The 16,767-nt window shown below is 43.4% G+C and overlaps 1 protein-coding gene across 2 annotated transcripts in view; it reads right to left on the reverse strand.

The window, feature by feature from the left end:
* Positions 1-577: 577 nt before the first annotated feature.
* The window catches only part of LOC137660237 (exosome complex component RRP43-like), a 42,085-nt gene continuing 25,895 nt past the window's right edge, over positions 578-16,767 (reverse strand). For both annotated transcript variants that reach the window (XM_068394966.1, XM_068394967.1), the window contains exons 5-7: positions 13,273-13,452; positions 1,766-1,813; positions 578-843 (exon numbers count right to left, since the gene is read on the reverse strand). In XM_068394966.1, the coding sequence (XP_068251067.1) occupies positions 628-843; positions 1,766-1,813; positions 13,273-13,452 (444 nt within the window). In that variant the 3' untranslated portion in view covers positions 578-627. The remainder of the gene's footprint in view (positions 844-1,765; positions 1,814-13,272; positions 13,453-16,767) is intronic.

The raw sequence follows: 16,767 nt of genomic DNA on the forward strand, positions 1-16,767 counted from the left end.
TAATTCTAACCATATTCAATTAATTTAATATTAAAGTATTTCATTATTAAAAGTATGCAGTAGAGTACTTTAAAAAAATTCATATTTATACTAAACAAGAAAACTAATCACAACAGATATGTCATGTTTAGATTTGCATGCCTTCCTCTTTGTAATAATACTGAAATTTATATGAAAGAAACTGCAGAAATATATAATAATATGAAAGAAAGTGCAGTCACTAATAGCAAAACTATGTGAAATTGTATTCAATAACAATATCAGAAAGAAAAACCTAGGAACCTAGTTATAAAAAATAACACTGTTGCACCTTGTATTCATAATGTTATATTTTTGCTATGTTTCTACCATAGTACCAGCTGAACTCGGTTGAGTCCCTTGTTAGGCTGGGAGGAACGTAGAGAGTAGAGGTCCCCTTTTTGTTTTTGTTTCTTTGTTGATGTCGGCTACCCCCCAAAATTGGGGAAAGTGCCATGGTATATGTATGTATGAATGTTTCTTTTTTTAGTATTGGGCTGCATACAGTCCTGTATGTTACTCGGTTCCTTGCGGAAGGATGTAAACGCTGCAACAACAATTTTCTTACAAAACCTTTAATCAAGAATCAGCAAATATAAACAAGAAACCTTATGATTCATCCATTCTCTCAATTAGAGCTTTAGCAATACAGTCATTAACTATCTTAATCTGTGCCTTTCCAAGGGATACAAAATGTTCCAAAGTTTCCTGCGTGAGAAGCTGACCTCCGGATTTGCTGACAGTACACATAGTTCCATCTTCTAATAAGACTACTGTTACCTCCCCTCTGCCTTGGTCCTCATCTTCAGAAGTTGGGTCCATTAACTGCAAAAAACATAGGATTAATATATAGTAACCTTTAGGAGTCTTTCACATGCAAGTGGTCAGCCACAAGTTGAATATGTTGCTTCATAAGAGGGGCTGCTAAGTCACCACATTCATCAAAATTGTTCAAATCACACTGTTTCTCTTAGAACATAATATAAAGAGAAAACAGATTTTTATCACCCAGCATTAAATCCCTTGAACAATCTGCACAAGTATGCATGGCAAACCCAGATGAAGACCACCTCTATTAATCTTTTAACACACACATAAAAATCTTGATTTGTGGGTACACAAATACATATAACACAAAAATTATAAGAAGACTGAAAGAAATGCATTGATGTGATACTTAAGATATCTCATTGTCATGCACTGCCATATAACATAAAAACTCCACTAAAGGGGCAATACTATTACAAAAAAAGGAAAAGGGAAATTTGAAAAATTAAATGGTAGACACTAATACTTAACTGGCTTTGAGAGGAAGCAATATCAATGACAATGTACATTCAAGGAAGTAATGATTACAGTAAAAAATATTGTTTCATTATTTTTGTACTTTGGAGAATTAATAACGTATATCTATAATAGAAAGCTAATTACATATGTCCTTACATTAATATTGACGAAACAAATTAATTTTAGAGTAATACTTAAACATTATTATACAATAATTTAACCATATAAATATTTCTCAATCTTAGGGCTGGCCAAAAGGTAATTCCCCATGAAAAAGATAATTGGGACAGATTAAAATGTTGAAATTTAGGAAAAAAGTGGAAAAAAAGGAGAGGAATGAAGTAAATGCGAGTGCAGGATGAAAAAAACACTAAACATCTACAGAATCAGTATTATCTTGAAATAAACCAAAATGGAATCACTATTTACACAAATACTGTATAGCACCGCAGATACTTACATGAACATTTTCGTTATATATTGTAAACGTTGATGACACTGGCTTCGCCTGAAATGGAAAAAATTATTTTGAGTACAGTATGATCACATGGAGAGTTTTCTATATATATCATAAGAGGCTTATACTTTATACTGTAAATATCCCAAAATCCTATTATTCAATATAACCATCTACTTAAACTCTCTCTCTCTCTCTCTCTCTCTCTCTCTCTCTCTCTCTCTCTCTCTCTCTCTCTCTCACATTACCAAACAATTCTTCTTAGCTCAAGGGGTTAACTACTGAACTGTAATTGTTCAGTGGCTACTTTTCTCTTGGTAAGGGTAGAAGAGACTCTTTAGCATGGTAAGCAGCCCTTCTAGGAGAAGGACACTCCAAACTCAAATCATTGTTCTCTAGTCTTGGGTAGTGCCATAGCCCCTGTAACATAGCCTTCCACTGTCTTGGATTAGCGTTCTCTTGCTTGAGGGTACACTCAGGGATGCTGTTCTATCTTATTTCTCTTCCTCTATCTTAATATTGTTACTGATCTTGAAATATTTTACAGTATTTTGATTGTTTATTGGTTTGTTTATAATTTATTTATTTTGTTGTTTCCTTTCCTCGCTGGGCTATTTTTCCTTATTGGAGCCCTTGGGCTTACAACACCTTGCTTTTCCAACTAGGGTTATAGCTTAGCTTGTAATAATAATAATAATAATAATAATAATAATAATAATAATAATACTGTAGTTCTAGTATCAATGAATGCTTTAATTTCTTATCACCATTTGGCATGGAGCCATCTGAGAGTCATTCCGAGTCCCGTCTCAATCAAAACACTTGATTGACAAGCATCCAGACCATGTTGAACAGAGGAAAGGTGACTGAATGTGTCTGCTAGACCATTCCTTTTGCCTGGGATGTACCTGGCTGACAACTCTATGCCTTGGAATGTCACCTCAAGGTGCATCTGCTTCTTTAGCTCTCAGAGAGGGCACTGGACCATGCCCCCTTCCTTGACAAAAGCCAATTCAGTGATGTTGTCGCAACAACACTACTGAGTGCCTCATCAACATTCTTGAAATGCTTGCAGAGCTAGATAGACTGCTTGCCTTCCAGGATGTTGATGGTCGCACCCCTAAGACATTCCATCTGAGCAAGTTGCATGTCCAGAGGCAGAGAGTTTAGTGACTCCCATGGTGAGTGTTTCCTCATTCAACCAACAGGTAGGATTGTCCCGAGTCTCCTGTCCCACTAGAACAGAAAGGAAAGGAAAGTCCCTGGAGGTTGACCAGAGATCCTTAGAACACCACTGAACAGATCTCTGGTGGAGGCGCGCAAGGGAAACGACCTCCTCCAACGAAGAAAGGTGTCCAAGAAGACTATCTGCGCTGAACTGGTACTTCTGTTTTGGACAGAAATGGTTATGTTACCTCAATGAGGTGGCTACTGCAATCATCTGACTGAAAAACTCTCACTGCTGCCATGTCTATCAGCATGACCAAATACTTCAGCCACTTCTTGGGTATGAGACTGAACTTTTCCAAGCTCATAATACAGGAATCCCCAAATCGTAACAAAAGCAAAAAGCCTACAATCATCCTGCAGCAACTGCCCCATGAAGGAGGCCAGGATCAGCCACCCATCAAGATGAATCAACAAACATATTCTATATGAGTGGGCCAAAGCTGCTTTCAATTTGAACACTTGAGGAGCAGTATACGATCCGAAATACAAACTGCAACTGGTGCAATGTAAGGGTGAAGGAAAAGTGGAGTTATTCTTAAAAGGACTGACGTATGAGCACTTGAAAGTGTGAATCCTTTAGACCCAATGAAAGCATGAAGCCTTCCTCTCTGATGGAACTCAACATAGAACGTACTGTTTCCATCCTGAACTCCGTTTTACACACAAATTTATTCAGTGGTGAGAAATCTATGACTGGACTTCAAACCCATGTTGACTTCTCCACCACAGTCAACTGTAGAAGCCCAGAGATTCATCTTGTACAACTTCAAGTGTGCTCTTCTCCAATATCTTTCCTACCTATGTCCGCAAGGCTAGTATTCTTGATGATGTTGGAGGAATGGATGAGAAGTATTGAAAAGTGAAAGGGGGGAACTGACAGCCTGAAAGAGTGGTAAGTAACCATCCCAAAGGATGCTCACTACCCAAGGCTCAGCTGTGTGACTCTGCCAAGATGTCCAATGGCACGAAAAGGAGGAATGTTGGCAACAGCGTTTCCCTCTCCTTTTCTACTTCTGCTGTCCCACTACCTGGAATGACCAGGTTGGGTGGCTTCAAAGGGCTGTACATGTACAGGCTCCTTTCAGGAAGATGAAGTGGGAGGTCCTGATCGGGCTCTCAGAAAGGACCCAGAGGATTTCCTTGCACCCGATCCCACAGGCATGGTCTAACCCGAGGATTGGATGCAGCAAGCTCTAAAGGGTCAAGGCTTCTCTGAAGGAAACTGCGAGATGGATCATAGAGTCCTGTGAAGCAGTCCTCGACTTCCAAAGCAACAGAGCTACCTCTGAGCTAACTTGTTTTGAGAATCAGGAGGCCAAGACATCTATTCTCTTCAAATCTCAGATGGCACACTGGTTGCTGATTGGTGCCAGGATGGTCACTACCTTCCCACCAGACAGTAAGAGAGACTTGTACAATTCTTAAGAGACTTCGCGGTTGATAACCCCGTTGCTTTGGCAAAATATGTTACTGCATCTGACCACTGGTTTAAAGGTTGCTTATGAATGGCAGAGGCAAAGGACAGTGATAATGCCCTAGCAGGACAATGCCCTAGAGACTAATCATGATCAGCAACCAAGCTCCTCTCCACCCAAGCTATGACCAGGGAGGGCCAGGCAATGACTGCTGATGACTCGGCAAGTAAACCTATAGGCTCTCCCAAACACACCATCCTTAGCTCACTAGGATGATCAGGTTGTACACTAGAAGATACTATTGAGCTTGAACGGGACTCAAACCCCAGTCTGGCAGATCACCAGGCAGGGACATTTCCAGTAGACTACCACAAACCTTCCAAGCCAAGAGATTGCTTAAACAACAAACCATGGCCTCTGACTCAGAAATTGAGAAGACGGTGACAGTCTGCCTTGAGCCTCTCCAAGGAGAGTCCCCTGTCAATATGCACACCGGTAAATCAACTTGAACAGGTGCGCATATAGCAAGCATGTATAGAACCATCCCTAACTAGAGTGGAGGGGGCAAGATCTTGTTGACTGGCTGGTCAGATCCACAGATCTCATTGCAAACTTGATCCAGGGCCTATCTAACCAGACCTGACCAGGACAGCTCCAGGATGGCCTGAACTCTTTGAGGAACAAGAGTACCAATCAATGTCCAAGATTCTCTCCGAAGGTTGAGCTAAGGTTGTGTCCCTCCAACTGCTGCACTCATGAGGACGTCCATAAAATGTTATTTTTATTAATAAAATAAATTTTTGAATATACTTACCCGGTGATCATATAAGCTGCAACTCTGTTGCTCGACAGAAAAACCTACGGTCAAAATACGCCAGCGATCGCTATGCAGGTGGGGGTGTACATCAACAGCGCCATCTGTCGAGCAGGTACTTAGTACTCCAAGTAAACAAAGAACCAATTTTCTCCTCGGTCCACTGGGTCTCTATTGGGGAGGAAGGGAGGGTCCTTTAATATATGATCACCGGGTAAGTATATTAAAAAATTTATTTTATTAATAAAAATAACATTTTTCAATATTAAACTTAGCCGGTGATCATATAAGCTGATTCACACCCAGGGGGGTGGGTAGAGACCAGCATTACATGTTTACATTATTATGAGCTAAGTATTTTGTATTTCATTTTAGCAGTTATTCAAAATAACAAACATAAAATAAATAAGTACCTGGTAAGGAAGTCGACTTGAACAATTACTCTGCCTTTTTAAGTACGTCTTCCTTACGGAGCCTCGAGATCCTCTTAGGATGCTGAGCGACCCCTAGGATCTGAAGTATCAAGGGTTGCAACCCATACAACAGGACCTCATCAAAACCTCTAATCTAGGCGCTTCTCAAGAAATGACTTTGACCACCCGCCAAATCAAGTAGGATGCGAAAGGCTTCTTAGCCTTCCGGACAACCCAAAAACAATAATAAAACATTTCAAGAGAAAGATTAAAAAAGGTTATGGAATTAGGGAATTGTAGTGGTTGAGCCCTCACCCACTACTGCACTCGTTGCTACGAATGGTCCCAGAGTGTAGCAGTTCTCATAAAGAGACTGGACATTCTTAAGATAAAAAGACGCGAACACTGATTTGCTTTTCCAATAGGTTGCGTCGATTATACTTTGCAGAGATCTATTTTGTTTAAAGGCCACGGAAGTTGCGACAGCTCTAACTTCGTGTGTCCTTACCTTCAGCAAAGCTTGGTCTTCCTCATTCAGATGGGAATGAGCTTCTCGTATTAACAGTCTGATAAAATAGGATAAAGCATTCTTTGACATAGGCAAAGATGGATTCTTAACTGAACACCATAAAGCTTCAGACGGGCCTCGTAAAGGTTTTTAAATAGAACTTAAGAGCTCTTACAGGACATAAGACTCTTTCTAGTTCATTTCCAACCATACGATAAGTTTGGAATATCGAACGATATTGGTCAAGGCCGAGAAGGCAGCTCGTGTTTGGCTAGAAAACCAAGTTGTAGAACATGTAGCCGTTTCGGATGAGAATCCGATGTTCTTGCTGAAGGCATGAATCTCACTGACTCTTTTAGCTGTGGCTAAGCATATCAGGAAAAGAGTCTTTAAGGTGAGATCTTTCAGGGAGGCTGATTGTAGCGGTTCGAACCTGTCTGACATAAGGAATCTTAGTACCACGTCTAAATTCCAACCAGGTGTAACCAAACGACGCTCCTTCGTGGTCTCAAAAGACTTAAGGAGGTCCTGTAGATCTTTATTGTTGGAAAGATCTAAGCCTCTGTGACGGAAGACTGATGCCAACATGCTTCTGTAACCCTTGATAGTGGGAGCTGAAAGAGATCGTTCTTTCCTCAGATATAAGAGAAAGTCAGCTATTTGAGTTACAGAGGTACTGGTCGAGGATACGGATACTGACTTGCACCAGTTTCGGAAGATTTCCCACTTCGATTGGTAGACTCTAAGGGTGGATGTTCTCCTTGCTCTAGCAATCGCTCTGGCTGCCTCCTTCGAAAAGCCTCTAGCTCTCGAGAGTCTTTCGATAGTCTGAAGGCAGTCAGACGAAGAGCGTGGAGGCCTTGGTGTACCTTCTTTACGCGTGGCTGACGTAGAAGGTCCACCCTTAGGGGAAGTGTTCTGGGAACGTCTACTAGCCATCGAAGTACCTCGGTGAGCCATTCTCTCGCGGGCCAGAGGGAAGCAACTAGCGTCAACCTTGTCCCTTCGTGAGAGGCGAACTTCTGCAGTACCTTGTTGACAATCTTGAACGGAGGGAATGCATATAGATCTAGATGTGACCAATCTAGTAGAAAGGCATCTATATGAACTGCTGCTGGGTCCGGGATTGGTGAGCAAAATATTGGGAGCCTCTTGGTCATCGAGGTTGCGAAGAGATCTATGATTGGCTGGCCCCAGGTGGCCCAAAGTCTCTTGCATACATCCTTGTGGAGGGTCCATTCTGTTGGAATTATTTGTCCCTTCCGACTGAGACAATCTGCCATGACATTCAAGTTGCCTTGGATGAACCTCGTTACTAGTGATATGTCTAGACCTTTTGACCAGGTGAGGAGGTCCCTTGCGATCTCGTACAATGTCAGAGAGTAGGACCCTCCTTGCTTGGAGATGTACGCCAAAGCCGTGGTGTTGTCCGAGTTCACCTCCACCACTTTGCCTTGAAGGAGAGACCTGAAGCTTTTCCAGGTCAGACGTACTGCCAGTAGCTCCTTGCAGTTGAAATGCATTGTCCTTTGACTCGAGTTCCATAATCCCGAGCATTCCCTACCGTCTAATGTCGCACCCCAGCCTACGTCCGATGCGTCCGAGAAGAGAACGTGGTTGGGAGTCTGAACAGTCAGGGGAAGACCCTCTCTAAGGTTGATATAGTCCTTTAACCAAGTCAGACAAGACTTTATCTTTCCGGAAACCGGGATCGAGACCGCTTCTAGCGTCTTGTCCTTTTTCCAGTGAAAAGCTAGATGGTATAGAAGAGGACGGAGGTGTAGTCTTCCTAGTGACACAAATTGATCCACGGATGACAATGTCCCTACCAGACTCATCCACAGCCAGACTGGGCAGCGTTCCTTCTTCAGCATCTTCTGGATGGATAGCAGGGCTGGGGGCTGATCGTCTTGTTCAGCAACGTCCTCATCAGAGGGTTCCTCATCCGAAACTGATGAGGAAACGGCAACGGAGTGGGCAACGTCTGACTCGCTGAATCCGGTCGCACTGGTGGATGCGTGACGGAGCCGGACGCAATATCATGGCACTGCTGCACAGTCTGTGAACTGTCAACAACCATGGGTGCGCGAGGAAGTACAGCGTCAACCCGAAACTGTCTAGACTGTCTGGGTTGTGCAGTCAACACCCTACCGGGTTGCTGAGGTTGACGCACTGCGTCACAACAAGTCACCTCTGCTGGTTGTTGAACGTCCTGAACGTCAACAACCACCTCCGAGCGTCGCTTAACGTCAACGTGCGACTGGCAACCCACACTGGGTCGCATCGGTGGAGGAACCACCTCAACTGGCAGACGCGAGTAGGTTACCTCAGCGTCAACAGGGCGCACAACCGACCGGTTGGAAGGTTGTTGGCCAGAAGGAGGAACCACCTCAACTGGCAGACGCGAGTAGGTTACCTCAGCGTCAACAGGGCGCACAACCAACCGGTTGGAAGGTTGTTGGCCAGAAGGTTCTTCTCCGCATTTAAGTCCTCTATCAAGGACGCAAGCTTGGACTGCATGTTTTGCAGCAAAGCCCATTTAGGGTCTACGGGAGCAGGTGTGGCAACAGACGGGGTTAGCGACTGAGGCGGAACCATTTACCATCCCTGAAAGCCTTGTTATGTGTGACATAATAGTACAGCAAAACTTCAAAGGCTCGACAAAAGTTGAGAAGTTGACCTGTAAACAACTTGGAGCGTCTCCTGGCTAGGCGCCAGGGCGAGTCTACCAGAATTGAGAAGTCTATCTGGGCAGAGGCATGAACTCCCAAGCCGAGAACTTCTCTCGTGTCCTATCAGACTCTCGCTCTATAAGCCAGTTTAAAAGAAGGGAAATCAAAGGCTGTATCCCTAAAACTCCTCCTGGTGCAAAAACCAGTCGCCTAGCCAACGTAACGCTCTCTAGGAGAACGAGAGAGCACTAGCTTAAAAACAACGGCTTCGAAGTAGCTAGGCCTAGTGTAAGTTCTGACGTTTAGGCGAACGAGGAGCAGCAGTTACAAGATCCGGACGAAGATCCTTAAAAAAACATCATGATTTAATTAAAGTCCATAGGAGGCTAAGCAGCTTAAGGCTCCTCTCCAAATGACAGAGTCCTCAAGGGAATATCAGTAGGAGGGAGAACAGCACTTTCTCATCTACAGGAACCTTGTCCGATAAAAGCTAGGTTATCTCAGTGAGTCTCTCACTGGTGCATTAGTAGCAGACCAGAAGGCAACGTTATGTAACTGCTTGACAGTCTGTGAACTGTCAACAACTGAACTGTCAACCACAACAGGTGCGTGAGGACATACAGCACTGGTGCATAGTAGCAGACCAGAAGGCAACGTCATGTAACTGCTTGACAGTCTGTGAACTGTGAACAACTGAACTGTCAACCACAACAGGTGCGTGAGGACATACAGTGTTCACTCGAGACTGCTTTGACTGTCTATACTGAGCAGTCAAAACAACTCTAGAATGCGGAGGTTGACGCACCGCGTCAAAACAAAACAACTTACACTGTTGTTGTACCTCGCGAACGTCAACGGAAGGTTCCGTGCGTTACTGAACGTCAACATGCGGCTGGCAGGGTACACTGGAACGCATGGGTGGCGGGACTCTCTCAGCTGGAGTGCGGCAGAAGGTCGCCTCAGCGTCCACAGGACGCACAACCGTGTTGGTTGTAGGCTAGAGGTTGGTGCAGTGTCAACCTTCTCCGCACGAAAGTCCCGCATCAATGACGTTAACTGAGACTGCATGGTCTGCAGCAAAGACCACTTAGGGTCTACAGGAGCAGGTGCGGCAACAGACGGTGTGACTGCCTGATGCGGTACCGCTTTGCCTCTCTTAGGAGGTGAGCAGTCGTTGGAAGACTGCAGCGAGTCCGAACTGACCCAGTGGCTACAACTGGGCCGTTGGACTTGCGCGGAAGGGACCGACTTGCGCTTAATAAGCTGCGAGACCTTGGTCCATGGTTTCTTACGAGAAACCTCTTCCGCAGACGAGAAATAAATGGGCTCTCTCGTCTTTGTGTGGGTGGGGCGATCTTGGGTAGATACGCCCGAAACCACGGAGGGAAACGTCTGTTCGTTGATCAAGGCCTGACGAACCCATAAGTCGTTCGACATTACTTCTCCCCTGGGCTTGGGAGCTTGCAAGAGGTCCCGGACTAGGTGAACGACAGGCACGAACAGACGAACCCTCGGACGCAACACTGTAACACTTTGCGCATATCACTTTATCACTTCGATTTTCTGTTTTGCACTTATTTCACTGAAATCGAAACTTTTACTGATTTCTACCTGAAACACGCAATTCTACCCTTCATTAAAAGGTAGTAATTGCGAAATCAGTCGTATAATGCAGCTCATTAATACTAGCAAAAAACAGAAAACATATAAAGAGTAAAAAATTCAGTGGCTGGGAAAGAGACTAAACACTAGTTCAAATAAACTACGTTTACAATCTCTCACCGCACATAGCCTGGGGACAAGAATAAAACCCTAGAAACGTTTTACCTTCTTCCCCGTACAGGAACTAGGGAGGAGAGTAACACGAGAACAACGTTACCCGCTTGAACGGAACGTTTTCTCTCCTCTCTCTCCCTCCGTCTCTATCTCTCTCTCTCTTTCTCTCTTGATTTCGCACCTAAGAGAAGAGCCCAATTATATATCGTCAAAAAAAAACATGTTATTTGACTAAAGGAAAAAACTGAAAGGTTTTCCAAATAAAAAGTTCCTTTAATTTAGAATTTAAAACATTTAAGCTAAGAAAGAATGAACGAAACGTCAGAATCGATTTACTCTTACTGCAAAGTGAAACCGTGATACACTCTCTCTCTATCGTAACGATAGAGCGCATGTTGAACGTCCTGAACGTCAACAACTGAGTAGTCTAAAAAACTAAACGTTAGTTCATCTTTGAAAACAGTACGAAGACTACTGTATCAAAGAAATTCTTTCATAAAACATTAAATTTAAAAAGTTTTAAATTCTTTAAAGGCTAAATACGATATAACGGGCTCAACGTTGATTAACTTCGGTTCCAAGTTAGGACCGCCTACTATCAGGAAAGGTCGCATATAAACAAAACATAAAAAATTTATTTTTATATGTTTATAATAAATGGGAAGTTGATCGAAGAGGCCTAATAAAGGCGGAGAGATATAAAATATATAGATCTATAACGTGTTAAGCAAAATTACTAAAAACCTAAACACACTTCCGTCTAAGGGAAGGGTCGGCCATTTAAAAGTGAAAGAGAGTCCATACTCTCTTTGTCACCATAATTAAATCTATCCAAAACGAGTTCAAGTTTTGAGATGAAGATAAAACACCTGCATAGCGAAAGCTCAAAACTAGAATAGTGTACTTCACCAAATAGTTGTGAAAACAAATCCAGTTAGTAACAGCGTATCAGTAGGTCTTGCCGGTAGCCCGACAGAGAGAAAATTGGTTCTTTGTTTACTTGGAGTACTAAGTACCTGCTCGACAGATGGCGCTGTTGATGTACACCCCCACCTGCATAGCGATCGCTGGCGTATTTTGACCGTAGGTTTTTCTGTCGAGCAACAGAGTTGCAGCTTATATGATCACCGGCTAAGTTTAATATTGAAAAAAACACTTTAACTCAGAATTTTTTGCCTCCGTCAGCACTGGTCTAAGACCCAGTTTCTTAGGAGCAGACAAATTCCAAGTACCCTCTTATCCAGCTGGGGTAGAGGGTACGGCAGGTTGCTTCAGCTGGTCAATGGAGATGAATGAAGACTATATTACCTGATGTGGCAACCTGGACTCCTTACCACTTACTGCATGAGGTCCTTATTCCCTTGTTAAGGGCATGTATTTGTTGAAGTGGAAGAAAATGGGATCTTCTTTCACACCGTTATCCCTACATTAAGACCTCCCTCTCGATTTTCTCCCCCTAACAGGTTCTTCCCAAGCCCTCCTTACTCCCTACCCAAAATTTATCCTCAACACGTGTCCACACCATCTCAGCCGTGACATCCTTATCACCTCTGTAATCTTCACTATGTCTTCCATTCTTCTCATTTCATCATTTTCCAATCTTTCAAGTGATATGCCCATAATTTACCTCAGCATTCTCATCTTTGTTCTCTCAGACTTTGCTTCCTCTCTTTGTCTAAAAGCCAACATTTCTGATCCATACATTAACACTGGTCTTATTACAGTGCTATAAATCTTGAGTTTTAATTCTATTGGCATTTTTTTATCGCATACCACTTCTGCTACCTACCTCTACTTCCCCCAAGCTGCTTTTATCCTATTCTCAATGTCTGCCTCACTTCCTCCCTCCTGACTTATAGTAGATCACAAGTAACTGAATTGTTCCAGCTGTTTTATAACTGAACCTCTACTTTCATGCATAGCTATCATGTCCCTACCTTCCTTACTGCTCACCATAGCTTTAGTCTTATCCGCATTTACTCTTAAGCCACCCCTCTACAATCTCTTACCACTCCACAATCGTTCTCTGTAACCCTTCCTGATTTTCAGCGGGATAAAGGCTTTAATTTTCTAAAAATTGCATGGCTGTGTCCATTAAACTGGGCTTCTGGAGTAAAAGCATGTGAACATTAGGAGTAATTCATAAAAAATAATGCCTTTACAAAACCTGATTATTCAGCTATAATCTTTTTGCTTAGGTACCAACAAACAAAACCATTTAGAAAACCTCTGATTATTATCAGATAATTAACACGGATATGAAAATGACAAACTGTACACACTAATCTGATCTTAATGTCTTTTATCTGTGCGATATATTTCAAATATCACTGGAAATAGATATAAAATACCTTTTATTTTAAAGTAAACCTCAGAGTCAATCATCTCACAATGGAGGAAATGCCTATAATTTAATTACTTTTCCATTTTCCCCATAAAAATATTCTATGAGTAAACAATACAGTAATGCAAACATGAAATTAAAGTATGTTCAGCAATATTCAATGATGACGTATGTGTAATAATATTCTACAAGAACATTTAACTATTTGACATCTCTAAATTACAGTATAGAAAATTGCTAAAATTTACCCCTAAAATCCAATACTGTACCTTTTTACTCTACATCTTTTTAAAATCACAGTAAAATGAATTCTGCACCAAATCCCAAATTAGTCTTACCAACAGTGCAACTGGTACGTTTCTTTCCAGGCCGACTTCAGCTCTTTCTGTTTCTTCATCATACTTGATTTCTGGTAGTCTCACATTTTGTAGTGCCGCAATAAATGATATCAGAGCTGCATCAAACAGGTTTCCATCATAATTCAAGCATACCACATCACAATAAAGACACCAGGCAAGCTATAATAAAATGGAAAAAAAATGGAATAAAACTCATGTTTATTATTTAGACTATGCAAACAATCAAATTGTGAAAATCAGCTTTTTTTCTTTTTCTACAAGGCATATTAATAAGGAGCTTATCTCTGATAAACTGAATTCTAAATGCTGAAAAAGTTCTTAAATCATTTCCAAGCATACAAACTCATATTTTACGCTGCCTTAATTCCAATGAAATCAATACTGTACAGAAGAATTGTTACAGAGACAAGGAAAGTATATGGTTAACACCCATTGTCCAAGACTTGTATGATGGCATCTAGTCACAAAAGTTCGTTATGGTAGTTCCATATTATCACAAGAAAAGGACAAATTTGGAGATAATTTGTATTTTTCCTAACGATACAAACCTTTTGCTATTTTTCAGGGGTATTACTTTTGGCAAAGCTGAAAGGATAAGCTATCAAAACTTAGCGAGGGTTAATTACCCATCCCACTAGTTAGTGGGGGTTAGCTCGCTACCCCTCCTACTCACACACCTGTGATTGAACTCTTTTGCTTGGAGGTAGGACTTCAAGGGGGATAGGGTCAGCGAGTAAGTTTGTATAAATAGCTAAAGGTTTGCATCATTAGGAAAAATACAAATTATCTCTGAATTTGTCATTTTTTCCATAACTGGAATACAAACCTACGCTATTTACTACGGGTGACTCACCCATTAGGGGTTAGACGTCTATGCCAATATGGCTTTTTGGCTTTACCTGGGGGCTCCAAATATAAGGAGTCCCTACACCTCACTAAACTTTGCTATGCAAGGTCTGCAGCCTATTCAAGCTGTGTGACTGTTAAGGTAAAAGTTATTCTGAGTCTTTGTAGGAAAAACTGTTATAACCGAGACTTTCCCAATACTACCTCGCCAGGGTATGCGGACACAACAATATTGACACAATACTAGGTACACAAGGGAGTATGGTTTACCTGAAGTGGTTTGAGGTCAGCTTGAGCAGAGAACACAGGCTGCTGCTTTCCCTAAGAGAGGGGAGGATGAAGAAAAGAATAAGAGCCAGTCATACCTTTTCATTCAAGCAGACTAAAATCGTGTAACAGTGCCCTTAATCTTCTGCTACTTGTCCAATAAGGAGCTTGAGGTATTAGACCAGCTGTTGTGCAGCCACCACAGAGCCGATAGAAAATGTAATGTATCGAGCCTCCTGTGGGTCACGTCTTGCAGGTAGTGAGCAGTGAAAGTAGTCTGACGTTTCCACACCCCAGCCTGTAAAACCTGCGTCACAGAAAAGTTTCTTTTGAAGGACAGGGTCGTAGCTATGGCCCTGACATCGTGGGCTTTGGATCGATGTGAAGGAGGAAGATCTGGATTAAGGGCATAGTCTATGACCCTGTGAATCCAAGCAGAGATGGTATTCTTGGTGATCCTCCTCTTGTTCCTCGCTGTGCTGATGAATAGTGAAGGCACACGGGGACAGACTGCACTGTTCTTTTGAGGTAAAGCCTCAAACTCCTCACTGGGCAGAGTAAGAGATGATCTGGGTCGACTGCTACAAAGCGGAGACTCAAAATCCGAAAGGAGTCAAATCAGGGATCCACCACCCCCGGATTCTAAGTCTTGGCAACATACTCAGGGACGAAGCTGAACGTTACCTCTCCCCATCCCCTGGAATGGGCAATGTCGTATTAGAGACCATGAAGTTTGCAGACTCGTTTGGCCGAAGCTAAAGCAAGCAGGAACACCGTGGACAAGCGGGGTAGTGCCTATCCTAGCATTTGCGGCCGTGGCCACTACCTCTACGATATTTTCCTCCCATGGAGAACTTCATGCCTTTCCTGTCATTGGTCGGAATGGGCTTCTTAGACACTGTCTTCTTCGCTGTCGTCTTACTTGTGGAAATCTTTACTGGGTTTGGCTACTGAGGAGCTGGCGGTTTACAGGGCCAAGATATTAAGACCCTGTGGAGGAGAGAGTCCTGGAGTTCCTGAGCCTAGCGATCTCGGCGTTAGGGGCTTGCTGATGAAACTCCTCAGATACTACATCTCTATGTTTTAGGATGGTATTTGCCCACAAGTTCGAGACTTAGTGGGCTAGGAACTTGATGGGGCAAGTACCTGAGAGGAGGAAGGTTTCCATAACTTTCCCGGTACTTTCCTTGGAAAAATCCTCGCTCCATACCAGGATTCCCAAGGTCCCCACACAAAGTTCAAGCCACAAGTAGCTTGCATAGCATACTTCGTGACCTCCTGATTGAGGATCTCCGTCGCCAAGAACATGACCTGACGGTTGGGGAGTCTCTCTAGAGAGACTTCCTTAGTCAGCTCTTCCAGATAATGGTGGAGTGGAAGAGCTGGTTGAAGCTCATTTAAGACTTCGCGGTACCTCCTCTGCTGGACGAGAGGAGGTGGGAGGAGCTTGGCAGAGCAGCCCGAACGATGAGAGGAGGAGAAGACCAAGAGTTATTGGGCAATCTTAACCCGAGCACTCTTCAGCCTGAGACCAGGGCAAGGCTGCACAGGTTATTGAGGGCTTTTGAGTGCCAAAGACATGGTCTAAGACTGTCTTTTCCCTCCCTGGGGGGGTTATCTCTGGGTTGGCTAACTCATTGAGAATTGTTGGGGGGTTATCTCTGGGTTGGCTAACTCATTGAGAATCCTTATAAGTCATAACTTGCCAGAACGCATGCTCTGACTCTTTCTGCTCCCCCTCTGAGATGGGACTGGCAGCAAAGTCTCCTTCATCCACCCCTGAGAGCTCATCTTGGGGTGGGTCGTGGACATTCCTTTTGTAGCTGACAGATCCTGTGGGTCTGGAAGTCCTCATGGAGGATTTTGGAAGAGTCTTAGTGTCCTTTGACTCCTTGGGGGGAAGAAGGTACAACTCCAACATGGAAAGCCTGTTGGAACTACCCTTTCTGATTCCTACCTGTGGTGGAGAGCTTTCCACACGAGGGGAGTCTTCCTCCGAAGGTGGAAGGGAGGAGATTGGCACCTGATCCTCGAGAGGATCCCTCGGCTGGGGAGGCGGTAAGCCGGGAGAGCGTCTGGGAGGAGTACCAGGAATGTTTGGTCTTGATGAAGAAGGCCTCACAGGGGTCAGCTTCACTCTAGACGATGCGATGATATCCGAGACTCCTCTCTTTCTTTTCAGGGGCAAAGCAGCCGAGGTCCTTTGGAGGGGGCACGTGTTTGCGCGATGGCGAGCCCTGGCGCACTGGTGAGAGCTGACGCGTTGGTGAGCGCTGGCGTGCTGGTGAACGCTAGCGCACTGGTGAGCGCTGGCACGCTGGTGAGCGCTGGCATGCTGGTGAACAATGGTGTGCTGGAGAG

The sequence above is a fragment of the Palaemon carinicauda genome, chromosome 20, assembly GCF_036898095.1.
Source record: "Palaemon carinicauda isolate YSFRI2023 chromosome 20, ASM3689809v2, whole genome shotgun sequence".
NCBI classification, from domain to species: Eukaryota; Metazoa; Arthropoda; class Malacostraca; order Decapoda; family Palaemonidae; genus Palaemon; species Palaemon carinicauda.